The sequence below is a fragment of the Hoplias malabaricus genome, chromosome 1 (assembly GCF_029633855.1).
Source record: "Hoplias malabaricus isolate fHopMal1 chromosome 1, fHopMal1.hap1, whole genome shotgun sequence".
Taxonomy (NCBI): Eukaryota; Metazoa; Chordata; class Actinopteri; order Characiformes; family Erythrinidae; genus Hoplias; species Hoplias malabaricus.
The window spans coordinates 29,222,095-29,242,808 of NC_089800.1; the positions used below are offsets into that span (position 1 = coordinate 29,222,095).

The following is a 20,714-nucleotide window of genomic DNA, read 5'->3' on the forward strand; positions in this document are numbered from 1 at the left end:
TGGCCATGGAACCACTGAGCCTAGTGGTCCTGCTGGTGTCAGTGGGCAGTTTCCTCTCCTCACAATGGCTGTTTTATAGAGGGATTCCCAGTTTCTCGGAGCGTCTTATTCCAGCCTTCAGCTCACTTAGCCTCACTCAGAGAACAGAGTGGAGCTCCAGGTAACTCAGCCATATCAGAAATATCTCAAGGCCATGCTGCTGTGCAGTTTTAAACAGATTTGTGTTAGAAGACAGCAATCTTTGAAGACAGCAATCTTTGCATGGTGGCGCAGCAGGTAGTTTCGCAGTCACACAGCTCCAGGGACCTGTAGGTTGTGGGTTCAAGTCCAGCTCCAGGTGACTGTCTGTGAGGAGTTTGGTGTGTTCTCCCAGTGTCTGCGTGGGTTTCCTCCGGGTGCTCCGGTTTCCTCCCACACTCCAAAAACACATGTTGGTAGGTCGATTGGCAACTCAAAAGTGTCCATAGGTGTGAATGTGTGTGTGTTGCCCTGTGAAGGACTGGCGCCCCCTCCAGGGTGTATTCCCCGCCTTGCGCCCAATAATTCCAGGTAGGCTCCAGACCCACCGCGACCCTAAACTGCAGTTACAGATAATGAATGAATAAATGAAAGTATTAACAATAATTTTCACATCCCATAGTGAAAATAAAATGTGTCACATGTCACTTCTTCTATTTTTAGTTTGAGATCTCATTAAACTTTTACACTCATCAAGGAAGACATACAGGACCTTAAAAGCAAGAACTAACCAGCCCCAAAAAAAGCTTTTTTTCCCAGAGCTGTAAATTCCATCACCTCTCAGTCACACACAAACCCGCACAAACACACACACCCCTCTACATATCTGTAGCTGTGAAGTAGCCTGTCATGTTTAGCCCCACCACTGCTGCTAAAGCAAGCCAACACTTTATTACACAATGTATATGTTATGCCTGTATACATTCTCCAGACTGAATTGTATCAGTGTTGTAAGAATAAGGACGTTATTCAGAATATAATACTGGTTTAATATACTGCACATTTGCATCTACTTATTTATTTATTTAACATACTATATCTCATTGGTTACCTTCAATTTTCATTATTTTCTTTAAATATACTGCATCATATTCACCTTAATTTTTAAAAACTATTTACATCTACATTCATTCATTCATTTAAGTATATGTTTTTATTGTTTTAAATATATCTTATTGCTTGCAACTTAATTTTCCTTGAACTAAATCTAATCAACTGTGTTTTTTTTTAATGTATGTGTGTGTGTGTGTGTGTGTGTGTGTGTGTGTGTGTGTGTGTGTGTGTGTGTGTGTGCGTGTGTGTGGGAGGCCCAAACACAATTTTGTTGTACTTACAGTGACCATGTTCTGATCTGATTTAAAAACCTAGGGAGGTGTATTAAAAGAAAATTTAATATCACAGTTTAAAATATTACCTTCATTGGGTCGGGCAGCATGATGTCACTGTCACACAGCTCCAGGGTCCTTGAGTGCTCTGGTTTCTTCCCACGGTCCAAAAATACACATTGGTAGGTGTATTGGCGACTCAAAAGTGTCCATAGGTGTGAGTGTGTGAGTGAATGTGTGACCCCCTCCAGGGTGCGTTCCCGACTTGCGCCCAGTGATTCCGGGTCGGCTCCAGACCCACCGTGACCCTGAATTAGACAAGCAGTTGCAGATAATGAATGAATGAATGAATGAAAGACATTGGGTAGTATAGTTTATGCACTGTTGGAATAGTGTTGGTGTAGCACAGCGGTGTGTCTGGTCAAATAGCAGACTGGCCTCTTAACATTACATACATCTGCATCTGTAACATGCTTAAGACTGAGTCTCTACCTTACGCTATAATGAAACTTTTTGCTATTTGGTGTGTGTTTGGGTCCCAGGGCCGTGTCCACAGCTCATGCCTTAGTGGTGGGACTCCTGTGCCTCTACATTCTTCTGTTTGACGAAGCCATAAAGAAGGACCCTGTATGGTGAGAGGATGTTCATATTTCACTGTGCTGGTTTAAAGCTGTCTTCTTCACTCCTGCTGATTGTTTTCTGATCCTTATTTTTTAAAGGGGAGATCCAACACTGGTGAAGCTGAATGTGGGAATAACCACAGGCTACCTCATCTCAGGTCAGGCCTTTCACACAGACATTGTCACAATCATATCCGCACACAGTAATGAGCTTCTGTGGAAGACAAAGAAATCTGTTTATAATAGCATTTAATTAATAGAAGTGATGTGCAGCACGGTGCGGCTACAGGAGCTGTTACTGCCACACAGTTCCAGGGTCTTGGGGTCCTGGGTTCAATCCTCTCCCCAGATCTCTGTCTGTGGGGAGTGTGGGGTGTTTTTTTTTTGGGAGGAGGGGGATATATATATATATATATATATATATATATATATATATATATATATATATATATATATATATATATATATATATATATATATATATATATATATATATATATCCAGTCCAGTCCAACCCATTCCAAAGGTATTGGATGGTATTCCATCACTCCAGAGAATGTGAATCCACTGTCTAAAGCCCAGTGCTAATACTGCTCCAGCCCAGTGACCTCAGGCAGCCACTTCATTTCATGTGTTTTTATGGATATTATAATTGTGTGCACACAACTAAACTTCAGTTTCAGGCTTTGCACAGGACCATGCTTGTCCATTAGGATGATAAACATGTTTACTCTGTGTTGTTTGTTTGGTCTGGAGCTCTGGACTCTGTTTCTCTCTCAGATCTGCTGCTGATGATCTGTTTCTGGGATTTCATTGGGGAGAAGTATTTTGTCCTCCACCACCTTGCTGCTCTTTATGCCTATTACTACGTGCTGGTGAGTTTAACGCTATGGTTAATTCTGGTTTTTACATTTTTAATAATTATGGTCACCCTGAGGTATGTACCTTGTTTGATCCATTCCTTCGGTTTATTAGGGTCGCTGGACAAGTTAGGCTCTTGCAGATAGCACTGGATGTGGATGATTGGGCTATAAACACCTGCAGGGTGGGCAATGTATTTAAGCAAATCTTTCAGCTGTTCTTAACTATAAATATATTAATATTATAAATAATAAAGAAGGGCGGCACTGTGGCACAACAGATAGTGTTGCAGCCACACAGCTTCAGGGATCTTGAGGTTCCTGTGAGGAGTTTGATGTGTTCTACCCATGTCCACATTGCTCCAGTTTCCTCCCACGGTCCAAAAAACATACATTGGTAGGTGGATTGGTGACTTGAAAGTGTCTGTAGGTGTGAATGTGTGAGTGTGTGTTGCCCTGTGAAGGACTGGTGCCCCCTCCAGGGTGTGTCCCCGCCTTGCACCCAGTGATTCCGTGTAGAAACAATTTGTCTCATTTGTAGCTGTATGATGGCCAACTTTCTCATGTCCCTGTAGTATCAGTGTATTGAGTTGGACTGCTCTTGCATAATTATAACAATGCCATTCTGCTTCAGATGTTATAGGATTCCCTGTGGAGTGTTCTTTTACAAATTTGTTTGTGAAGTATCTGCATTGACTTCTAGAAGCAGTTCTTGTCTGGAAGCAAGATTTTTATTTACAAAACATGCCGGCAGTCCATGTCCTTCAGTTTTGTATTTTGGTCAGGAATCTGAGGAGAATTTTTTGTAGACTGAGATGTTTATCCTCTGCTGGTCAATGATATGATTCCATATACCTGCAAATTCAGCTACACTTGGCCTTCTTTTACACTATGGCCTTTGGCGCTTAAATACTCATTTTCGACAATCATTAACATCTGCTTAGCAGCCCATTTTCCACACATTAAACAAGACATTCACTGCACTGTACCACCTCTTCTCAACTTATGAAATTCATCACACACCCTGCAGGTATTTATAGCATGATCACCCTCATGCAGTGCCATCTGCAATAGTCTGAAATTACTACCAATTTAAACATGCAAGCAGCAAAGTTTTTTTCCAGGTAGCTTATTATTATTATTATTAAAATTATTATTAAAATTTAATCACAAATTTCACCACAATCCTTAGCCGTCTCCAGTTTTTTTTTCCATTAGCTCAGACTCCCCCAGTTACACACAATGCCACCAGCCTGTGTGGGTGAGGGCAAGCACATTCTTTGGCAAGCTGTTTTAACATTAAAAAGCTTTCGTCTGACTATCTTAAATTAAATACTGGATATCTACAACAGAATTTTGTAATAATTATATTTTGACTAGTCAGAATGACAATTTAAGATATCTGCATTTACAATCTGACTAGTAAGAACAGTAATTTAAGATATCTAATATATATATATATATATATATATATATATATATATATATATATATATATATATATATATATATATATATATATATATAATATTTTGACTAGTCAGGAGCCTTCTGTTTATTTAGACTGTGCTTTGCCTTGTAGAATCAGGGAACACTGCCCTACTTTGCAAACTTCCGGCTGCTGTCCGAGTTTTCCACACCATTTGTGAACCAGAGGTGAGTGGGCTACATAACAGCACACACAGTAACTATTAGTTATTTATCAGCTATTTACTCTAATGAATAAAGCAATCCTGATAAACACTGTAACCTCCATGTGGAAGATCCATGTGATCGAAGAAATGCAACAGTACTAAATAATCAAAATCAAATAATCAAAATGGCTGATTGCTGCTTTATCTCAAGGCCATCTTTCTTTACCCCACTGAGTGCATGATGTTTTTCAGATGGTTTCTTCAGGTGTTGGGTTACCACAAGCTCTCCAGGCCCAGCGTGGTTAATGGAGTAGCTATGGCCTCATCCTTTTTCCTGGTGAGGATTGTAGTTATTCCATTTTATTATTGCTATATGTACAGTGAGTTTGGGACAGAGGGCTTCTGGCGACTCCCTGTGGGGGCACGCTGTGCCTGGGTCCTTTGCAGCCTCTGCCTGGATGTCATGAACATCATGTGGATGCGCAGGATACTGCGAGGCTGCCTCAAAGTGCTCCACTTCAGCAGATACCAAACAACAGAGCAAATGGAGATGAGAAAGACAGACTGAAGTAGGAAATATATTCCATCCTCCAAATGGGTCCACACTTCTCTGTTCAATACAAGGGCTGTATAAATAAATATGGCTCATATATGTATGACATATGTATGTTTGTATGACATGTAAATCATATGAGCACATATGGTATATATATATATATATATATATATATATATATATATATATATATATATATATATATATATATTCACATATATATATATATATATATTCACACTCACACCTATATATTTATATATATAAATATGGCTTTTATGAATATATGAAACTGTGCCCAAATCAGATATCACCTTCCAATCTTTAAAATTCCACTCAAAATCTCACTTTCAGGAGATACTCTATATTTCCTAAAAGCTGATTGAACATGGTCAACCACCAAAACTGTCTTCATCAGATAAAATGCATCCTTCCACTGGGAGAAGAACAGCTTAGCACTATTGGTCAGGAATGATGTGAAAAAATCAAGAAGCCTTTGGGAACATTTTTAAATCAAACAAAGAAGTTGTTGGTATTCTCAAAACAATAGACTGGCCACCCTCTTGAAACATGAGAAGCAGAAAGCTTAACCAACTTCTAAGACTAACTTTGGCGGTGTAGAGAAAAATCACAGCAGATTTCTTTAAAAAAAACTGAAAGTGAGCCTCTTACACAGAATGAAATCTATAATAAATAAAAAAAAGACTATATAATATACTATATATATACTATATGCTTTTTCCTGATGCTGAATAATAATAATAATGCTGAACTAAAAAACTCTCCATTCAGACTGGAAATTAAAGATGTAAAGGGTGGTCTCTGACTTCTATGCAGTAGTGTAAATATTGTATACACTCCAATCCAAGGTGAATCACTTAGTTGTGAATTAATTTAATTCCATGGACGTATCTCTTTCATACTACCTACCTATTCCTACCTAGGACACACCATCATAGGGCTCGATTTATTGGGGAATTCATTTCAAAATAATCAAACAATTAAACCATTAAAGTCCCCATCTAGTCACTGATTAGACCCCAACAAACTTATTACTGCTCAGAATTACAGATGTTATTTTTAAGAAATAAGTTCTAATGCCTTAAAAGTTGTTTAGATTGTACTTACACTTTTGTTTTTATACAGCATCCGTGGATTAATCTTTAAATACCAATAAGGTTTGGTTCTTTATGTTTATAATATAAGAAACTTTGGCTGTCTGAACATTTGATTTTGAGACTGATGAGTGTTGGAACACTATTTTAAAGGGGAATTGCTCAGGTATTGACTACCTATTTAATTCATGATCCCCATTTTAGCATATAAACAACGCCACATGCACATGCTGACAAAGCTAAACACTTGATTTTCTCTGGAAGGGGTGTTTAAGATCCAAACAATAGAGAAAAGTGCATTCTGATGTGAAGTTCTCAATCTCAGAGGAACTTACAGCATTAGAATTGTTCTGTGGTGGTGATTGTTTCTTTTCTAGTTTGTTTCTTTTTCACTCCCCCAATTGTACAGTCTGAGAACATGATGGCAGCAAAAGCTTCTGAAACTGCACCTTTTAAAGTCCATAATGGCATGATCTGACCCATCCAGAGAGAGAGAGAGATATCGCGCTAGTCTCTGGACTCCAGGCCTCATACAGTTTAGGAATCTCAAATGATTGAACACTGATTAGGCCCAACACGGCATGCTGGAGGGTTACATCCAAGTTGTAATAAGGTAAAATAGGTCCCAAAAAACTAAATTCATTTCAGATTCATGAATATTTTACCATCACTGATATCCACTATCAATAACAGATACATGTAGTACACAACTGGTTGTGGAGAGTAAATAGAGTGCCAGATCTGAGTTGTAGACATGGAGACATTTGGTTCCTATCACCACCACTGTAAAGAAATCTGAATCTGGAAGTTTCTCTACAGTCAAATATTTCAAATAAAATACTCTAAATGACTTTACATCTACAGCTGTTAAATTATGCAGAGCATTTTTAAATGTTGATACGATTCCCCTTTAATAAGATGGGGGCTGTTTAGTTACTGTGCCTGTCTGCATGTCTAGAAGGATGTACTGTAAATGAGAACTCACTCCAGAATGGAACTGAAAGGGTCGTGGATAAATATCTGGACAATCAAACTCAATGATTGTGATTACACTAATCATTGCTAAGCTGCTATAATGCTAAACCAAATCTGCCTTCAATGTAACGAATGCGATACACAGCACAGCAACGGCACATTTTTAAACACATTGACAGAGAATATGGATGTACAGTTTAGGACATGACCAAGATGGAAACAGAAACACGTCTGTTATATTAAAGGGACCATGCATGCATATTTAAAGTGATTTAAGCTAATGATTATAGTCTGGTATGGATTTCAATGATGTTGGATAATTGAGAAAGTATATAATCAAATGGCAAATAGCACCTAAAGCAAAAGTGTAAACAAACAACAAAAAAAGGTTACAAATATGATAGTTATAAATTTAAGGGCAATCAATTATTTTTACCACTGAAATGTAGCAAAGAATATTTATAAAATTAAATGTTTATTATTTTTACTTTTCCCAGTGCACATGTGATGAAGAATCAAACTGCTTTGTAGACCCTGAATGAACCAGTTTATGCTCCATAGAGTGGGTCCCCCACATGGGCGCATCCATGTTTAAAATCTCTTAAACATCCTGGTCACTGAGGGTCAGTGTAATCACTGTTGTATAATGTCAAGAGAAATCTTTACAGAGAATGACTGATTGCTCTTTTTTAACAGTGAAAACATCCTACTCTGGAAAAGAAAGCCACTCCCAAACTAGGCCTTGGCCACTATGTTGAAGGCATTACGGTTTTCCAAACGTGCAGGGACATTTGTTAGCATATTTCAGAGGGAGATCCATTTCCTTCAGAACGTGGTCAAGTGTGTTGTGTACGCATGAGGCACATACAAAGTTCAGAAGGGAGAGGAGAAGTGAAGACAAGCAAAGAATTGGAATTGAAATGTGAATGTTGGTGTGTAAAGTTGGACGATGTCAAACTTGGGAGAAACGTATAAGTGCCCTTTGTAACAATAAAATGCTGCTCTACATTAAAGTGTAAGAAAATGAGACCTGCAAAAGTGTCAGGTTTGTGTTTTTTTCAAAAAAGAAATTGCATATAAATATGATGTTAGTTATGAAACTTCAAGAAGCCTGTGAAGAGGAACCAAGTCAAACTGCTGAAAAGTGGACCAGAAAGCATGTTTGAGAAATTTATATGTGAATAAAACTTTTAATCAGAAAACACTTTTTTGGTAAGATTTTGTATTTTTGCCCTTGGGTTCCCTCTACAGTTGCAGAGTCCTCAAATCAAGGGGGTGTTGGTTTCTTAACCTCCTCCAAAAGACATTAGAGTTTACACTCTTACACATTAGAGTTTCTGCAGTGCTGAGCCCAGAGTAGCAATGACTCAGATGACACAGAGGCTCAGTTCAGTTCACTTTTACAGCTCAGTGGAGCAACACAATGATTTTTAAGCTGTACGTTTAGGTAATGTTACCTAATGTCCCTTTAAGAGGAGCCTGTTAAAGTTTTATATGCATCTGGTAAAGTTGCCCCCTGGACGTCTCCTGCTGGAGATATATCAAATATAACAGTGAGGAGGCCCAGAGTTAGAGCCAGGACCTGCTGCGGTAGTCAGAGAGTCTGGGCTTCATTGCTTGCCCTTTTGCCAAGCATTATTATGTCGACCACACACTACAAAAACCTTGAAAAGTCTCTAAAAAGACCTAAGTACTAAAAGGGGATGAGGTATTAATTCATTTGTTTATTTATTTGAAAGATTTATTAAAATGAAGGAGCATAATTTCTAACACAAATATCAGCCCATACACTGGTTGGGCACTTTATCAAAAACACCTTAAAACTTCTCACGAAAAAAGATAATGCATGACACTTTTATGAATACACTGTTTAAGACATTGTATTTTTTTGAAAGGATAAGAGTGATTATTTCTGAATGATATTTCTGATTTCTGAGTGTGTGCTGTGAGGCAAAACAGTCCCTCTAATTTTTTTAATTAATTAATTTATTTATGTATTTTTATTATTATTATTATTATTATTCCACTATTGTACGATCATCAGCATTTCATAAAATCATCTTCAGCACTATTATAAATGTCTGTACCATTAATATTACGTACAATTAACATTTAAATAAATAAATAAATAAATAACGCTGAATTTGTTTAGCCCCCTCCAGGGTATATTCCCGCCTTGCGCCCAATGATTCCAGGTAGGCTCTGGACCCCCGCGACCCTAAATTGGATAAGCGGTTACAGATAATGAATGAATGAATGAATTAATTTGTTTACAACTCAGGCATTGAGTTATGCAGGAATTTTGACAGAGCAGTGGACTTTCCCTTCCCTGTTCCACTCCAGTGCAGGAGGGGGCAGTAAGGATCCCTGTGGACGGTAGAGGGTCAGTGAAGAAGAGCGCCATGCTGTGTACTGTGGCGACATTGAGAAGAGTCTGAGTTTATAACTGAACATATTTATAAAATCTGATTATTATTGTCATTCACATCTCCAGCGCCGAGCGTAGGAGCGAGGTAAAGGCGGTCAGGTGTTTATATCTGCACGGGGATGTGCTCAGGGCACTGTCCGGTGCGATTTATGTTTTGAAATCTTCACTGCAAGGACTTTGTTATTTATATATATATAATAAGATTCTCATTAAGAGTAAATACAGGAGAAATGAACTAAAGGGATTTACAGAGAACATATTTTGAAATTAATTCAGGATTTAATTCTTGTTCAATTTTAAAAATGAGTTCATACTCTTTTCCTATATCAGAATTACTCTTGTTATTATGTCTATCAGAAATGGTGTTTTAGAGTTTTTGTTATTATTAGTTGTATTAGTAGTATGGTTTTTGTTTTTTATTTGCGTTTTCCACCTTAACCTTCTTATTTTTTGAGCTTGGACATATGAGATTAATTAGAAATTTAGATATTGTTTTAATTATTTAATGATTTATTTCAACAGGCCAGTGTATATAATGTGTTCAGTGTGTGAGTGTAAATTAATGAGGCATCTGCATCATTAGGGAAGTGGTATATAAAAACATTATATATATATATATACATTTTCTGATAATTGTCAATCATTTTTTTTCTGACATTTTCATTTTAAGAATGTTTGTTCCTAAAAATGTAATATTTTTTAATTAAAAAGGCAGTTTTATACTACATTATAATATATTCTTTTGTTATGTTTTTATTTTGTAAGAGTTTAGCTGATTAATTTATTAATACATAATCAATGGGGAGTTCCTTGCTGTGATCATTGTTAATTTATAGTAATCCAAAGTAACCCACAGTAATGCTACAGATGCTGTTTTGATGTCATTAAAAGTATTGTTATATTATTATTATATTCTTCAACATGCCCTTTTTGTTAATCTGGTTTTATCATATGGTGACTGTTCTGAAATTATATTAACACCTTTCTCTCTTATTCAGTGAGCAGCTGGAAAGGACCATGTCCAGTCCTTTTGGCTCAGTGAAAGCTGAGGGGATCGTAGTGTCTGACCTCAAACAAACCCCTCCACAAGGCTGCCCCATGCACCAGGACACCACAATGAGTGAGACTTCCCTGTTTGTTTAGAATGAATTAATGCTCAGTAATGATCAGCTCTTTGAATATTTCACATCCACCAAACTTTCTGACCCTAGCTTCACCAGCAGTTAATATTTTATTAATATATTCAATTATGATATACACAACACAAAGCCTGGTAATGGAATATATTAATAAAATATATTGCTTATTAAAACATCTCATTTTCCCTATGGTGTGCCATGTTTTGCTGTTCAGCTGTTCCAGCTGCACCTCCCACTGAGTGCCCCATGCACGAGTCATTTGCTAAAGATCATCCTCAGACAGTTCCAGATGTTCCAGCACATCAGGACAGGGCCTATGAGTTTGTGGAGTGTCCAATGAAAGCGGCCAGCGGAGCCAACTACACAGCATCTGACATCAATCCTGCTAATATGGTACGAAGTACAAGAACTATTGGACCACTGCCTAACTGTAGTGTGAGCTTAAACATTTGTATTTTTGAAAACGCAGAATCATGGACATGTTTTAACATGTTTTAGTTCGGGATGTTAATGAATTATCAATGACTTGCTTTAGTAAAACTCCACAAGGATCAAGCCCTTCAGCAGCGTTCTCCCTCTGTCTAAGCAGCCATGTTCCAGACAGCCTAAACAATATGGTTCAAGGAGCTAACTGGTTTATTGCCAATGGGAATTCATGGGTGCCCATAGTTTATTGATACTTGAGGGGAATAAAGGTGTGCCCATCAGGATCGATCCCACAGAAGAGCAACTGTGGCCCACACTGCTGAAAGAGTTAAACCTGGCTCTGATAGAAGGGTGTGTGAAGCTGTGTGCCCATGCTAACCCATGCGCTCCCTTCACATCAGTGAGCCTTAATCTGTCGCCGATTCACTGGTTGCCCTCTCCCGGTCAGTAGTCAGTAGGTTTATCATTGTCCTGTTCTTGTCCATTTCAGATGCCTCCCCCCAACCAGCAGCCTTCTTCCGGTCAGCCATTCCCTCTCTCTGTGAGGAGAGAAGAGTCCAGCATTCCTCGCTCCGGCTCTGAACAGAAATGGGTTTATCCATCCGAACAGATGTTCTGGAACGCTATGCTGAGGAAAGGGTGAGTGAGTGAGTGAGAATTTTCTGTAACTGTTTCATCATGGGGGTGGGGCGGCACGGTGGCACAGCAGGTAGTGTCGTAGTCACACAGCTCCAGAGACCTGGATGTTGTGGGTTCGATTCCCGCTCCGGGTGACTGTCTGTGAGGAGTTGGTGTGTTCTCCACGTGTCCGCGTGGGTTTCCTCCGGGTGCTCCAGTTTCCTCCCACAGTCCAAAAACACACGTTGGTAGGTGGATTGGCGACTCAAAAGTGATGGAGTGAATGTGTGAGTGTGTGTGTGTTGCCCTGTGAAGGACTGGTGCCCCCTCCAGGGTGTGTTCCTGCCTTGCACCCAATGATTCCAGGTAGGCTCTGGACCCACCGCGACCCTGAACTGGATAAGCGCTTACAGATAATGATCAGGATCATTGGGTGCAAAGCAGGAACACATCCTTGACAGAGCTTCAGTCCATCGCAAGGCACCACACACTCACCCAGTTACTCTCACATTGGGCCTTTCCAAACACTAACTCATTCACTCACACCTGTGTACACTTTCACACAACAAATCCACATACCTTATTGTCTTAAAATGACACAATGAACCAAGATTGCCTTAGTTACCAAGTAGTGTGTTCTTAGTTACACACTAGTAAACATGATGGCATATGACATTGTCTATAAAAATGGAAAAACATCTGGGAAAAGTCCAGTTTTTACTTAAAGTCATGGTGTCATACAATAGTCCATTAACTTTTTGTTACCTGGTTTTCTGTTTCTAATCTTGCACAAGAAAAACAGAGAGTGAGCCATTTCCACATTTTTGATAATGTAGCTAAAGGTACACTGACATGTGGGCGACTCAAGCCTCGTTCACTTTGCTTTCTCTGGCACCAGAGGTAGATGTACCTTTCATTATATCATCCAAAATGGAGAAAGGGCCAGTCCTCCTTTTTCCAATTTTAAGGATTAGAAACAGAAAACCCAATAATGAACGGTACATGGAAATTTTGTATGAAATATTAATCCATTATTTTGTTATAAATGTTATAAATATATCTTACTGGTGAGATGCTTCCAGTACATTTAGCTTCTTCTAAATGTACTGGCTCAATCATCTTCAGTCATATCTGTATTGGAATGTACTTCAAATGTCCACCAGGTGGCGATGGAGAGAGCAGGACATCTCTCAGAAAGACATGACGAGCATCATCCAAATTCACAACCAGAACAACGAGCAGGCCTGGAGAGAGATCCTCAGATGGGAGGCTCTCCATTCAAAGTAGGTCAAGACCAGGTTGTAATGTTGTTTTTCTCCTGGCCTGGACAGTTATGAATGAGTCATGTTTCTGTATGTCCCTCCCCCCATAGAGAGTGCCCATGTGGACCCTCCCTTATAAGGTTTGGAGGCAAAGCAAAAGATTTCACCCCAAGAGCACGTATTCGTCACTGGATGGGGTGAGTTTCCGCTTCCGCAAAAAGAAGGAGAAAGTCACTATAAAATGAGTGCTGTCAGTCGTATATTAATGTATATTAAATATAACATGGGTAAAGTCTCATTTAGTGGCACATCTTCAAGCTTAACATACATTTTTAAAAACTTTTTAAATTTTAAAAACAAAACAGCAGGGGCTTTACAGCTTTCATCTTTGAGAGAGACGAAAATATCAAGCTCCACTCTCGCTTTAGATCTGAACACATCCACAGCTGTTTTGACGTCCATACACTCTGTGAAGAACTGCCGAACTCTGAGTGTCTGAAAGGATGTGGGAAATAAAGGAAAGGAAATAGACACAAAAGAACATTTGCAAACAAACATCAAAGGAAGGGTGTATGGACTAACCCTAAACTTGTAATTGGACTGTCATATATTCTTAAATGTAATTTTCTGATAAATATATGTTGTCTTTTCCTAATGGTCATTTGCACTGGAAATGGAGTAAATGTCTCCACCTGTACCATAGTACTGTGTGAAAATTATTCTTATTTTTTGTCACATTCAGACACGAGCTGCCATTTGACCGTCACGACTGGATAGTTGACCGCTGTGGAAAAGAGGTCAGATACGTGATAGACTACTATGACGGAGGTCAGGAGTCCAGTCACACCGTGCTAGATGTCCGTCCAGCCTTTGACTCTTTGGGTGCAGTGTGGGATCGTATGAAAGTGGCCTGGTGGAGATGGAACTCCCCATGAAGCTGTTGTACTTAAACTGTATTGGACTAATATTAAAATATATTTATTAATAACACTGTGGCTTATTTTTTTATTTAATTTTTTTGTGGCTGGAGATTTTATAGTGATTTTTATAAAGCCTTATAATTGCCTCTTATGCTCATGGAAACAATGTCTTGCCTAATTACTGATGGTTGCTATTTAAGTTTTGTCACTTTATTATGGGCTGTAAGGGTGATTATTGCTGGTTAACATTATTACTAACATTTCACAGTATTGACTTTCCAATAATTAAATGAAAATACAGATTTTTATGTATTCTATCAAATAAATGTAGTTAAATTGTAAACAAAGTCAACAAGATTGGTTTGGTGTTCAATGCTCTGTTCTAGAGAAGCTGTTGTGCTGATAAGTACCTGACATATGACTTTGTCTCTAAAAGCTTAAAGATATTACATGGTTATGAACAAATTTCCTAATGACTCTTATAAACTTATATGCACCTCCATACCGATGATACATGTTGATTCTTCTTTGGCACAGAAAAACATGACAGTATTTCCTGAATTGTGGACTCATGACATGACATGACACACATTTCCACTATTTTTCAAAACAAGGTCACAGAGAATTGTGTTGTTACTCCATGCAACTGATGTATGGATTTTTCCTTATGTAATACTGTTTCGGTTTGCATTTCTTGATACATCAGCAGACTATTTATTCATTCATTCCTTCATTATCTGTAACTGCTTATCCAATTCAGGGTCGCGGTGGGTCCAGAGCCTACCTGGAATCATTGGGCACAAGGAGGGAATACACCCTGAAGGGGGCGCCAGTCCTTCAGACTATTTATTATATAAGTATTATGGTTATTATAGTGGTGAGCTACACCCTGCTTGGCTGCAGCGATTAAGCATTTTGTAAATACTCATTTTATAGCTTTTTATTCACCTGGACATTGTTTAAAACAGTGTAGATTGTATATTCAATTAACTTTCTCACGTTTTGCCTCAGACTCCACTATTGGGGAGTGTGTTGTTTATGTTGTTAAATGGGGACATATAAAACTTTACGGACGGAACTGTGCATCTTTTGTTTAGTGTTGCAGCACGGAATTTAATTTCTGAACACCAGAGCGTGTTTAATGTTTACAGTGGAGTCAGTTGAGGCGAGAGAAACAAATACACTCTCTGTCTCTCACACACAACACTTTCAGGGCGGGAATGATGAGCGAGGAGGTTTTAGACGAGCTCTCCGCTCTCTCTGTGATTTACTGCAGAACAAACGAGTTTGAGTTGCTGGAAGACTCAGGTAAATCGCACCAATAGAAACTGGGTCCAGGTTCCGCAAAGCGACTGGCCTTAAGCTCTGAGCTGATGAGGGGATGTTTCATTTTGTCAGTGAGCAGTGGCTATTCATTCCATGAGTTTATGTCACTTCACGTGTGTAATCAAAGCTCCCCGTGATATAAACAATTTCGGACATGACCTACAATGATTAGCCATAATATTGAAGCCACCTATTTGTTTCTACACTATCAGCTCCGCTGACCACACGTTGCTCTGCATACTTTGTCAGGACGCCCAAAAAGCAGGTATGATTTGGGTGTTGGATCATTCTCAGCACTGCAGTGACACCGACGTGCTGGTACGAGTGGATCAGACACAGCAGCGTTGCTGTAGTTGTTAAACACTGTGTCCACTCTGTGAGACACTCCTACCTTTGATGGACTATTCTTTGTCTAGCAGTGAAACTGAGGGGTATAAAAACTTGGTAACACTTAAAATTACAGCCCACTAATTACTGACTGAAGGGTATGATAGTAGAAATATGTTTCCAAAAACTCCAGCAGCCCTGCTGTGTCTGATCCACTGGTAAGAGCACAACACACACCAGCACCACGTCATTGTCACTGCAGCCCAAATCATACCTGCCCTGTAGGGGTCCTAGCCATTGAAGAACAGGGTGAATTGGAGCTAATGGACTACAGTCTGTGATTGAAGAACTACACAGTGCACCTCTGTGGTCAGTGGAGCTGAGAGAATGAACAGTGGGTGCAGAAACAAGGAGGTAGTGTTATTGTTTTGGATGATCAATGTATATCATTTATATTTTATGACATTTTTAACAGGTGGCTGTTGTAGTTGGGACATTGGTCCTGGTGTGTGTCTTTATTAATCATTTTAAAATATGACATCTCCCCGTGTGCAGCTGAGAGGGGTTTCGTCTACAGCATCAACACAGAGATAGAAACAGCCGAGAAGAATACACCTCTCAGTCTGATCTTCCGTCTCTCACCTGAATATCCTCACACTCCTCCGGAGGTCAGCGTTTGCTCCAGATCTCTGTCCAGAAGACAGTGTGAGGAACTGAGAGAGAGGATTCGAGATAAAGCCCACATTCTTCGATCAAGGCCCATGATCCACGAGCTGATTCTGTGGCTCCAGCAGAATTTCTCTGAGCTCACAGCAACAGCGGACCATCTCCAGAACCAAAACACAGTGGCCAGTAAAGGTCCCACAGTAGATGATCTATGGACAGCTTTGCTTCGTCTGGATCACATGAGATCCAAAGCTAAATACATCAAACTGATAGAAAAGTGGACATCTGAGTTGGGACTCACTGGAAGACTCTACATGGGGAAGACAATTCTCATACTGCTGCAAGGAGGGAGGAAAAGCATTAAGGTACGGATCATTCATATGCTTTTTATTCATGGTTTGCAGCTGAGTAGCCTCCATACTGGGGACCTTGTCATTACTCAAAAACTGTGATATTTAATTTGTTTCATTGTTTCTGTCAACACTTTTAGTCTCATTTAGACGTTAAAATGAAAGAGATGTAAGTATGAACAGTGGGATCAGATCACTGACCTGTAAACAGGGGAAAAGACTGAGACAAAGGAATATGTGGCTTCTGTCTGTAGTCTCTTAAACACTAAAACAAAACACGAGTGAAATAAGATGATTACTGAAGCTTGTGTATGATCTGTGTATGAATAACTCACTCAGATTCAGACAGAAGAGCAGAGAAATGCATTAGAGTCTGACGTTCTCACAGTTTTCCGTTAGATCCTATGATGGAAATGCTAATATGGCTAACAGTGGGAACAGGTTTACAAATGTCTTTTTAGGGTATGTATAGCGCTGAGGGGAGGAGTTTGGCCGTGCTTTTTCTTACATAACTCCAATAAAAACTCCAATAAAGTTTTTACTATGTCATTTTACATTTTTTATATTGTGGCCCGAGCCCCCTGGAGGCTGTATGGAGGGTGCTCACTAAAGCCTCAGGGCTGGCTGTTCCCCACCTCTCTGGGAAAAAGCAGTAACTATGACCTGAGTGGCTGAGCACAGATCCATGCCCCAAGGTAGGGCTTAAGCTACATGACTTCTGTCCCTCACTCTGGCTCCAGAGCGAGCTGAGGGGAGGGATAGAGGATGAGAGACACAGAGGCTGTTTTCAGATTTAATTCCTGTGTTTTTGTACATCCTCTTGTTCGTGCTTGTCGTCATCTTCACCACCGAAGTTACAGTTAAAGCACCTGGATATTGTTCTAGATTCACTTCAAATAACATCCCGTTATTCACTGAGGCGCAGTGAGTTCGCTCAGCTTCCTGACTTTTCCAGGACATTGTTCATTGTTCACAGAAGTCCGTTCTGTGCATTCTTGCTCTTTAGAAAAAGCCACAGTTTAATACATGATATTGGTTTGACGCTGAACTGAAAGCCTCTTTAGTTTACGTTTAATTTTAATCATGCTCAAGACTGTTAAAGGAACACTAGGTAAGATTTGGTATTTTTGCTCCTGGGCTCCCCCTACAGTTGCAGAGTGTGATTTGCTTGAAATCAAGAGGCAACAGAGACTCTATTCTTCCTATTACAGATCTGTTGATTTTAAAGCTGTAATTTTCATATAAAGTTCATATGTTGCATAGTGTTCCTTTAATGAATGGCCTGGGAGCCAGACTGCTCCTGCCTCCCTAGTCCAACTCCTAGGTGGTCATTGCCACATACCTTCTATTATTTTTGATAGACAGTTAGTAGGAGTCTCAAATTCTCTGTATATCTGAATAATTGTTGAACTCATTTTGAAAACTCCTGTTTCTCATTTACTTTAATTTGAGTATGCACTCCTTATGGAAATCAAATTGTCTTGTATTTCATTATTCCTGAAAAATGAATCACTGTGGGTGTGTTACTACTCCAAAACCAGAGATAGGAACCAAACCCACAAGCCCTGGTTCAGAGATTAATTTAGAGCCTAATCTGTTTGGCCACTAGAGCCCAATTATTTACGATGGTGTTTTTAAAAGTAGTTTAAAGAGTGACTAATCACATTCCTGCTCTTCAGGAATATATCCACCTCCAGAGGACGGCGAAAGTCGATGTCGATTCCTCAGGCAAACGGTGCAAAGAGAAGATGATGAGCGTCTTGTGTGAAATTCCACTTTCCAGTGATTATAAAAGGTACGAACCTGTCCTGTGTTTTTACAAAGTTTTAAAACACATCAAGCTCTTTCTGCATCATCATCATCATCTCTCTCTCTCTCTCTCTCTCTCTCTCCCCCTCTCTCTCTCTCTCTCTCTCTCTCTCTCTCTCTCTCCCCCTCTCTCTCTCTCTCTCTCTCTCCCTCTCTCTCTCTCTATCTCTGTGTTTTTTTTTCTTTAACAGGATACCAACATTTGAAGTTAAAGAAGCTTTATCTTCAGAGGACCTCAAAAAAGAGTTTGATGAAGTTGGATCCTTGAAGCTCTACCAAGAGTTTGTTTCCTCATTACTCTGAAATGATTCTTCAGCTGTGGAGGCACTGGAGGCAGTTACGTGTGCCTTAAATATTGGAGAGGTGGGCTTGTGATTTAAAGGTTCCCAGTTTAATCCCCAGGAACAGCTGGAAAACTGGAGGCAGGGGTATTGAAGGAACAGCGCTTTCTCCTCCATCAACATCCACAGATGAGGTACCTGTGAGGGAGGCATCTAAACCCTGTTCCCCGGGAGACAAGGCGGCTGCTCATTGCTACAAATGTGTTTTGTTATATTATTATATGTTATTACAGAAGTTTGTTATTAATATACATTTTTCCTAGACATCTTTTATTTGTTTTAAAGACATTTTGCACTAAACTTGAGCCCACTCCCAATGGAGCACAAAGTAGTTAATTCAGGGATTTGAAAGCAGTTTGAATCGCATGTGAGGTACAATGTGTAGAGCATATTTAAAAAAAAGTAAACACAGTTGTGAATATTGTTTGCTACTTTTTCACGATTTAAGTTAATTATTGCATATTTGACCTCGGTAGAAGGAATTCTAGATATTAACGAGGTTTAGGCTAATTTCTCTCACTGAGACAGAGCTGGAGGTGGTTTTCTGATTTCAGGCACTGGGTGGCGCCAAACGCTGCTTTTATACGTGACTCATCAAGGAAAAGACAAAGAGTGGACACTCAGGAAGTAATCGTGAAATCTTTTACCCCCTAATGGTTAAATATCACGGGAAAACGATGGCCTGACATTTTCCCCTTGAAAGCCTTTCCGAAATGTTCTGAATCAATTGCATGTTTTGAACCCTGTATTTAACTTAACCTTTACGTTTTCTCGGCCACAGCAATTCTCTTCCATTTTTAAATGAGACATAACACACGGAAGCGTCTTCAGCCTGCTTATGTCACTACAGTGTTCCAGAACATGTTTACATTTTTAACCCTTAAAGTCCCTACACCAAGAGAATAATTTCCCTCCTTTCGGCATGTTTGAAATAGGAGTATGAAAACTAAAACATTTCTTATTATGTCCAAAATGGAACACATATTCTTAACTATGAATAAAAGTTGGAAATGAATCAATGGAAATTAATTTTGTTTCCCTGAAGACATCCTGAAAAAATACAAAAATGAAAACACAAGATGGTGGTCCTCCAGTTTCAGTATATTCACCAATTCTACAGTTTAGCTCCATCCATTCACACTGATATTATACAGACTTATACAGACACTCCAGACCAACCTATCAGAGTCGAGCTCATTTTAATACATCAGTTTTAAATATGCAGTAAAAAAAAAAAAAAACTGGCTTTATTCTTATTGGGGAGAGGGCATAACTCTGCCCTAGAAGGAACTGCAGAGTGGGTGAGATTGCAAAAATTAAAAATATTTGATCATAGTATAGGGCTGTGTATAGTATAGGGTGTGTTCTCTGTGTCCGCGTGGGTTTTCTCCGGGTGCTCCAGTTTCCTCCCATGGTCCAAAAACACACGTTGGTAGGTGGATTGGCGACTCAAAAGTGTCCGTAGGTGTGAGTGTGTGTCTGTGTTGCCCTTGGAAGGATGGCGCCCCCTCCAGGGGGCTCCCGCCTTGCGCCCAATGATTCCAGGTAGGCTCTGGACCCACCGCGACCCTGAACTGGATAAGGGTTACAGACAATGAATGAATGAATAAATAATCATAATATGTGGGGTGCAGTGTGAGCAGCAGGTAGTATCACAGTCACACAGCTCCAGGGATCTGGAGGTTGTGGGTTCAAGTCACACTCCGGGTTTGGAGGAGTTTGGTGTGTTCTGAACTATGATGTTTCCCTGTTTTTCAGTAATAATAGTTTGTTTTATTTTTATAATAAAAAGTCAACATTATCATCAGGTGAGAAATGTAGAATAGTGAAGTTTCAGAGAGGAAGCCCCCCCAGAGCAGGAGCATTTTTACGGTCAATGGTTCTGTTCATAAGACCAGAAAAGTGGAGAAAGTCTTATTGAGACATGCTGTTTTATTCATTTTATTTTATTTATTATAGCTAGTTAATATTACACAATGAAAAACTGGGATGATCTGAG

The 20,714-nt window shown here is 39.4% G+C and overlaps 3 protein-coding genes across 3 annotated transcripts; all 3 read left to right on the top strand.

The window, feature by feature from the left end:
• Positions 1–5: 5 nt before the first annotated feature.
• si:dkey-10f21.4 (Transmembrane protein 56-B-like) lies at positions 6–5,025 on the top strand. The gene is made up of 6 exons (XM_066682730.1): positions 6–160; positions 1,886–1,975; positions 2,063–2,121; positions 2,744–2,838; positions 4,406–4,479; positions 4,710–5,025. The coding sequence occupies exons 1-6, from the start codon at positions 6–8 to the stop codon at positions 5,023–5,025; spliced, it is 789 nt and encodes a 262-aa protein (XP_066538827.1).
• A 4,441-nt stretch (positions 5,026–9,466) lies between these two features.
• On the top strand, positions 9,467–14,162 carry hccsa.1 (holocytochrome c synthase a). The gene is made up of 7 exons (XM_066641128.1): positions 9,467–9,616; positions 10,530–10,651; positions 10,885–11,063; positions 11,587–11,735; positions 12,878–12,997; positions 13,087–13,173; positions 13,719–14,162. The coding sequence occupies exons 2-7, from the start codon at positions 10,549–10,551 to the stop codon at positions 13,909–13,911; spliced, it is 831 nt and encodes a 276-aa protein (XP_066497225.1). The 5' UTR covers positions 9,467–9,616; positions 10,530–10,548; the 3' UTR covers positions 13,912–14,162.
• An 876-nt stretch (positions 14,163–15,038) lies between these two features.
• Positions 15,039–20,349, top strand: rwdd3 (RWD domain containing 3). The gene is made up of 4 exons (XM_066680144.1): positions 15,039–15,204; positions 16,105–16,580; positions 18,245–18,360; positions 18,566–20,349. The coding sequence occupies exons 1-4, from the start codon at positions 15,117–15,119 to the stop codon at positions 18,675–18,677; spliced, it is 792 nt and encodes a 263-aa protein (XP_066536241.1). The 5' UTR covers positions 15,039–15,116; the 3' UTR covers positions 18,678–20,349.
• The last annotated feature ends 365 nt before the right edge of the window (positions 20,350–20,714 follow it).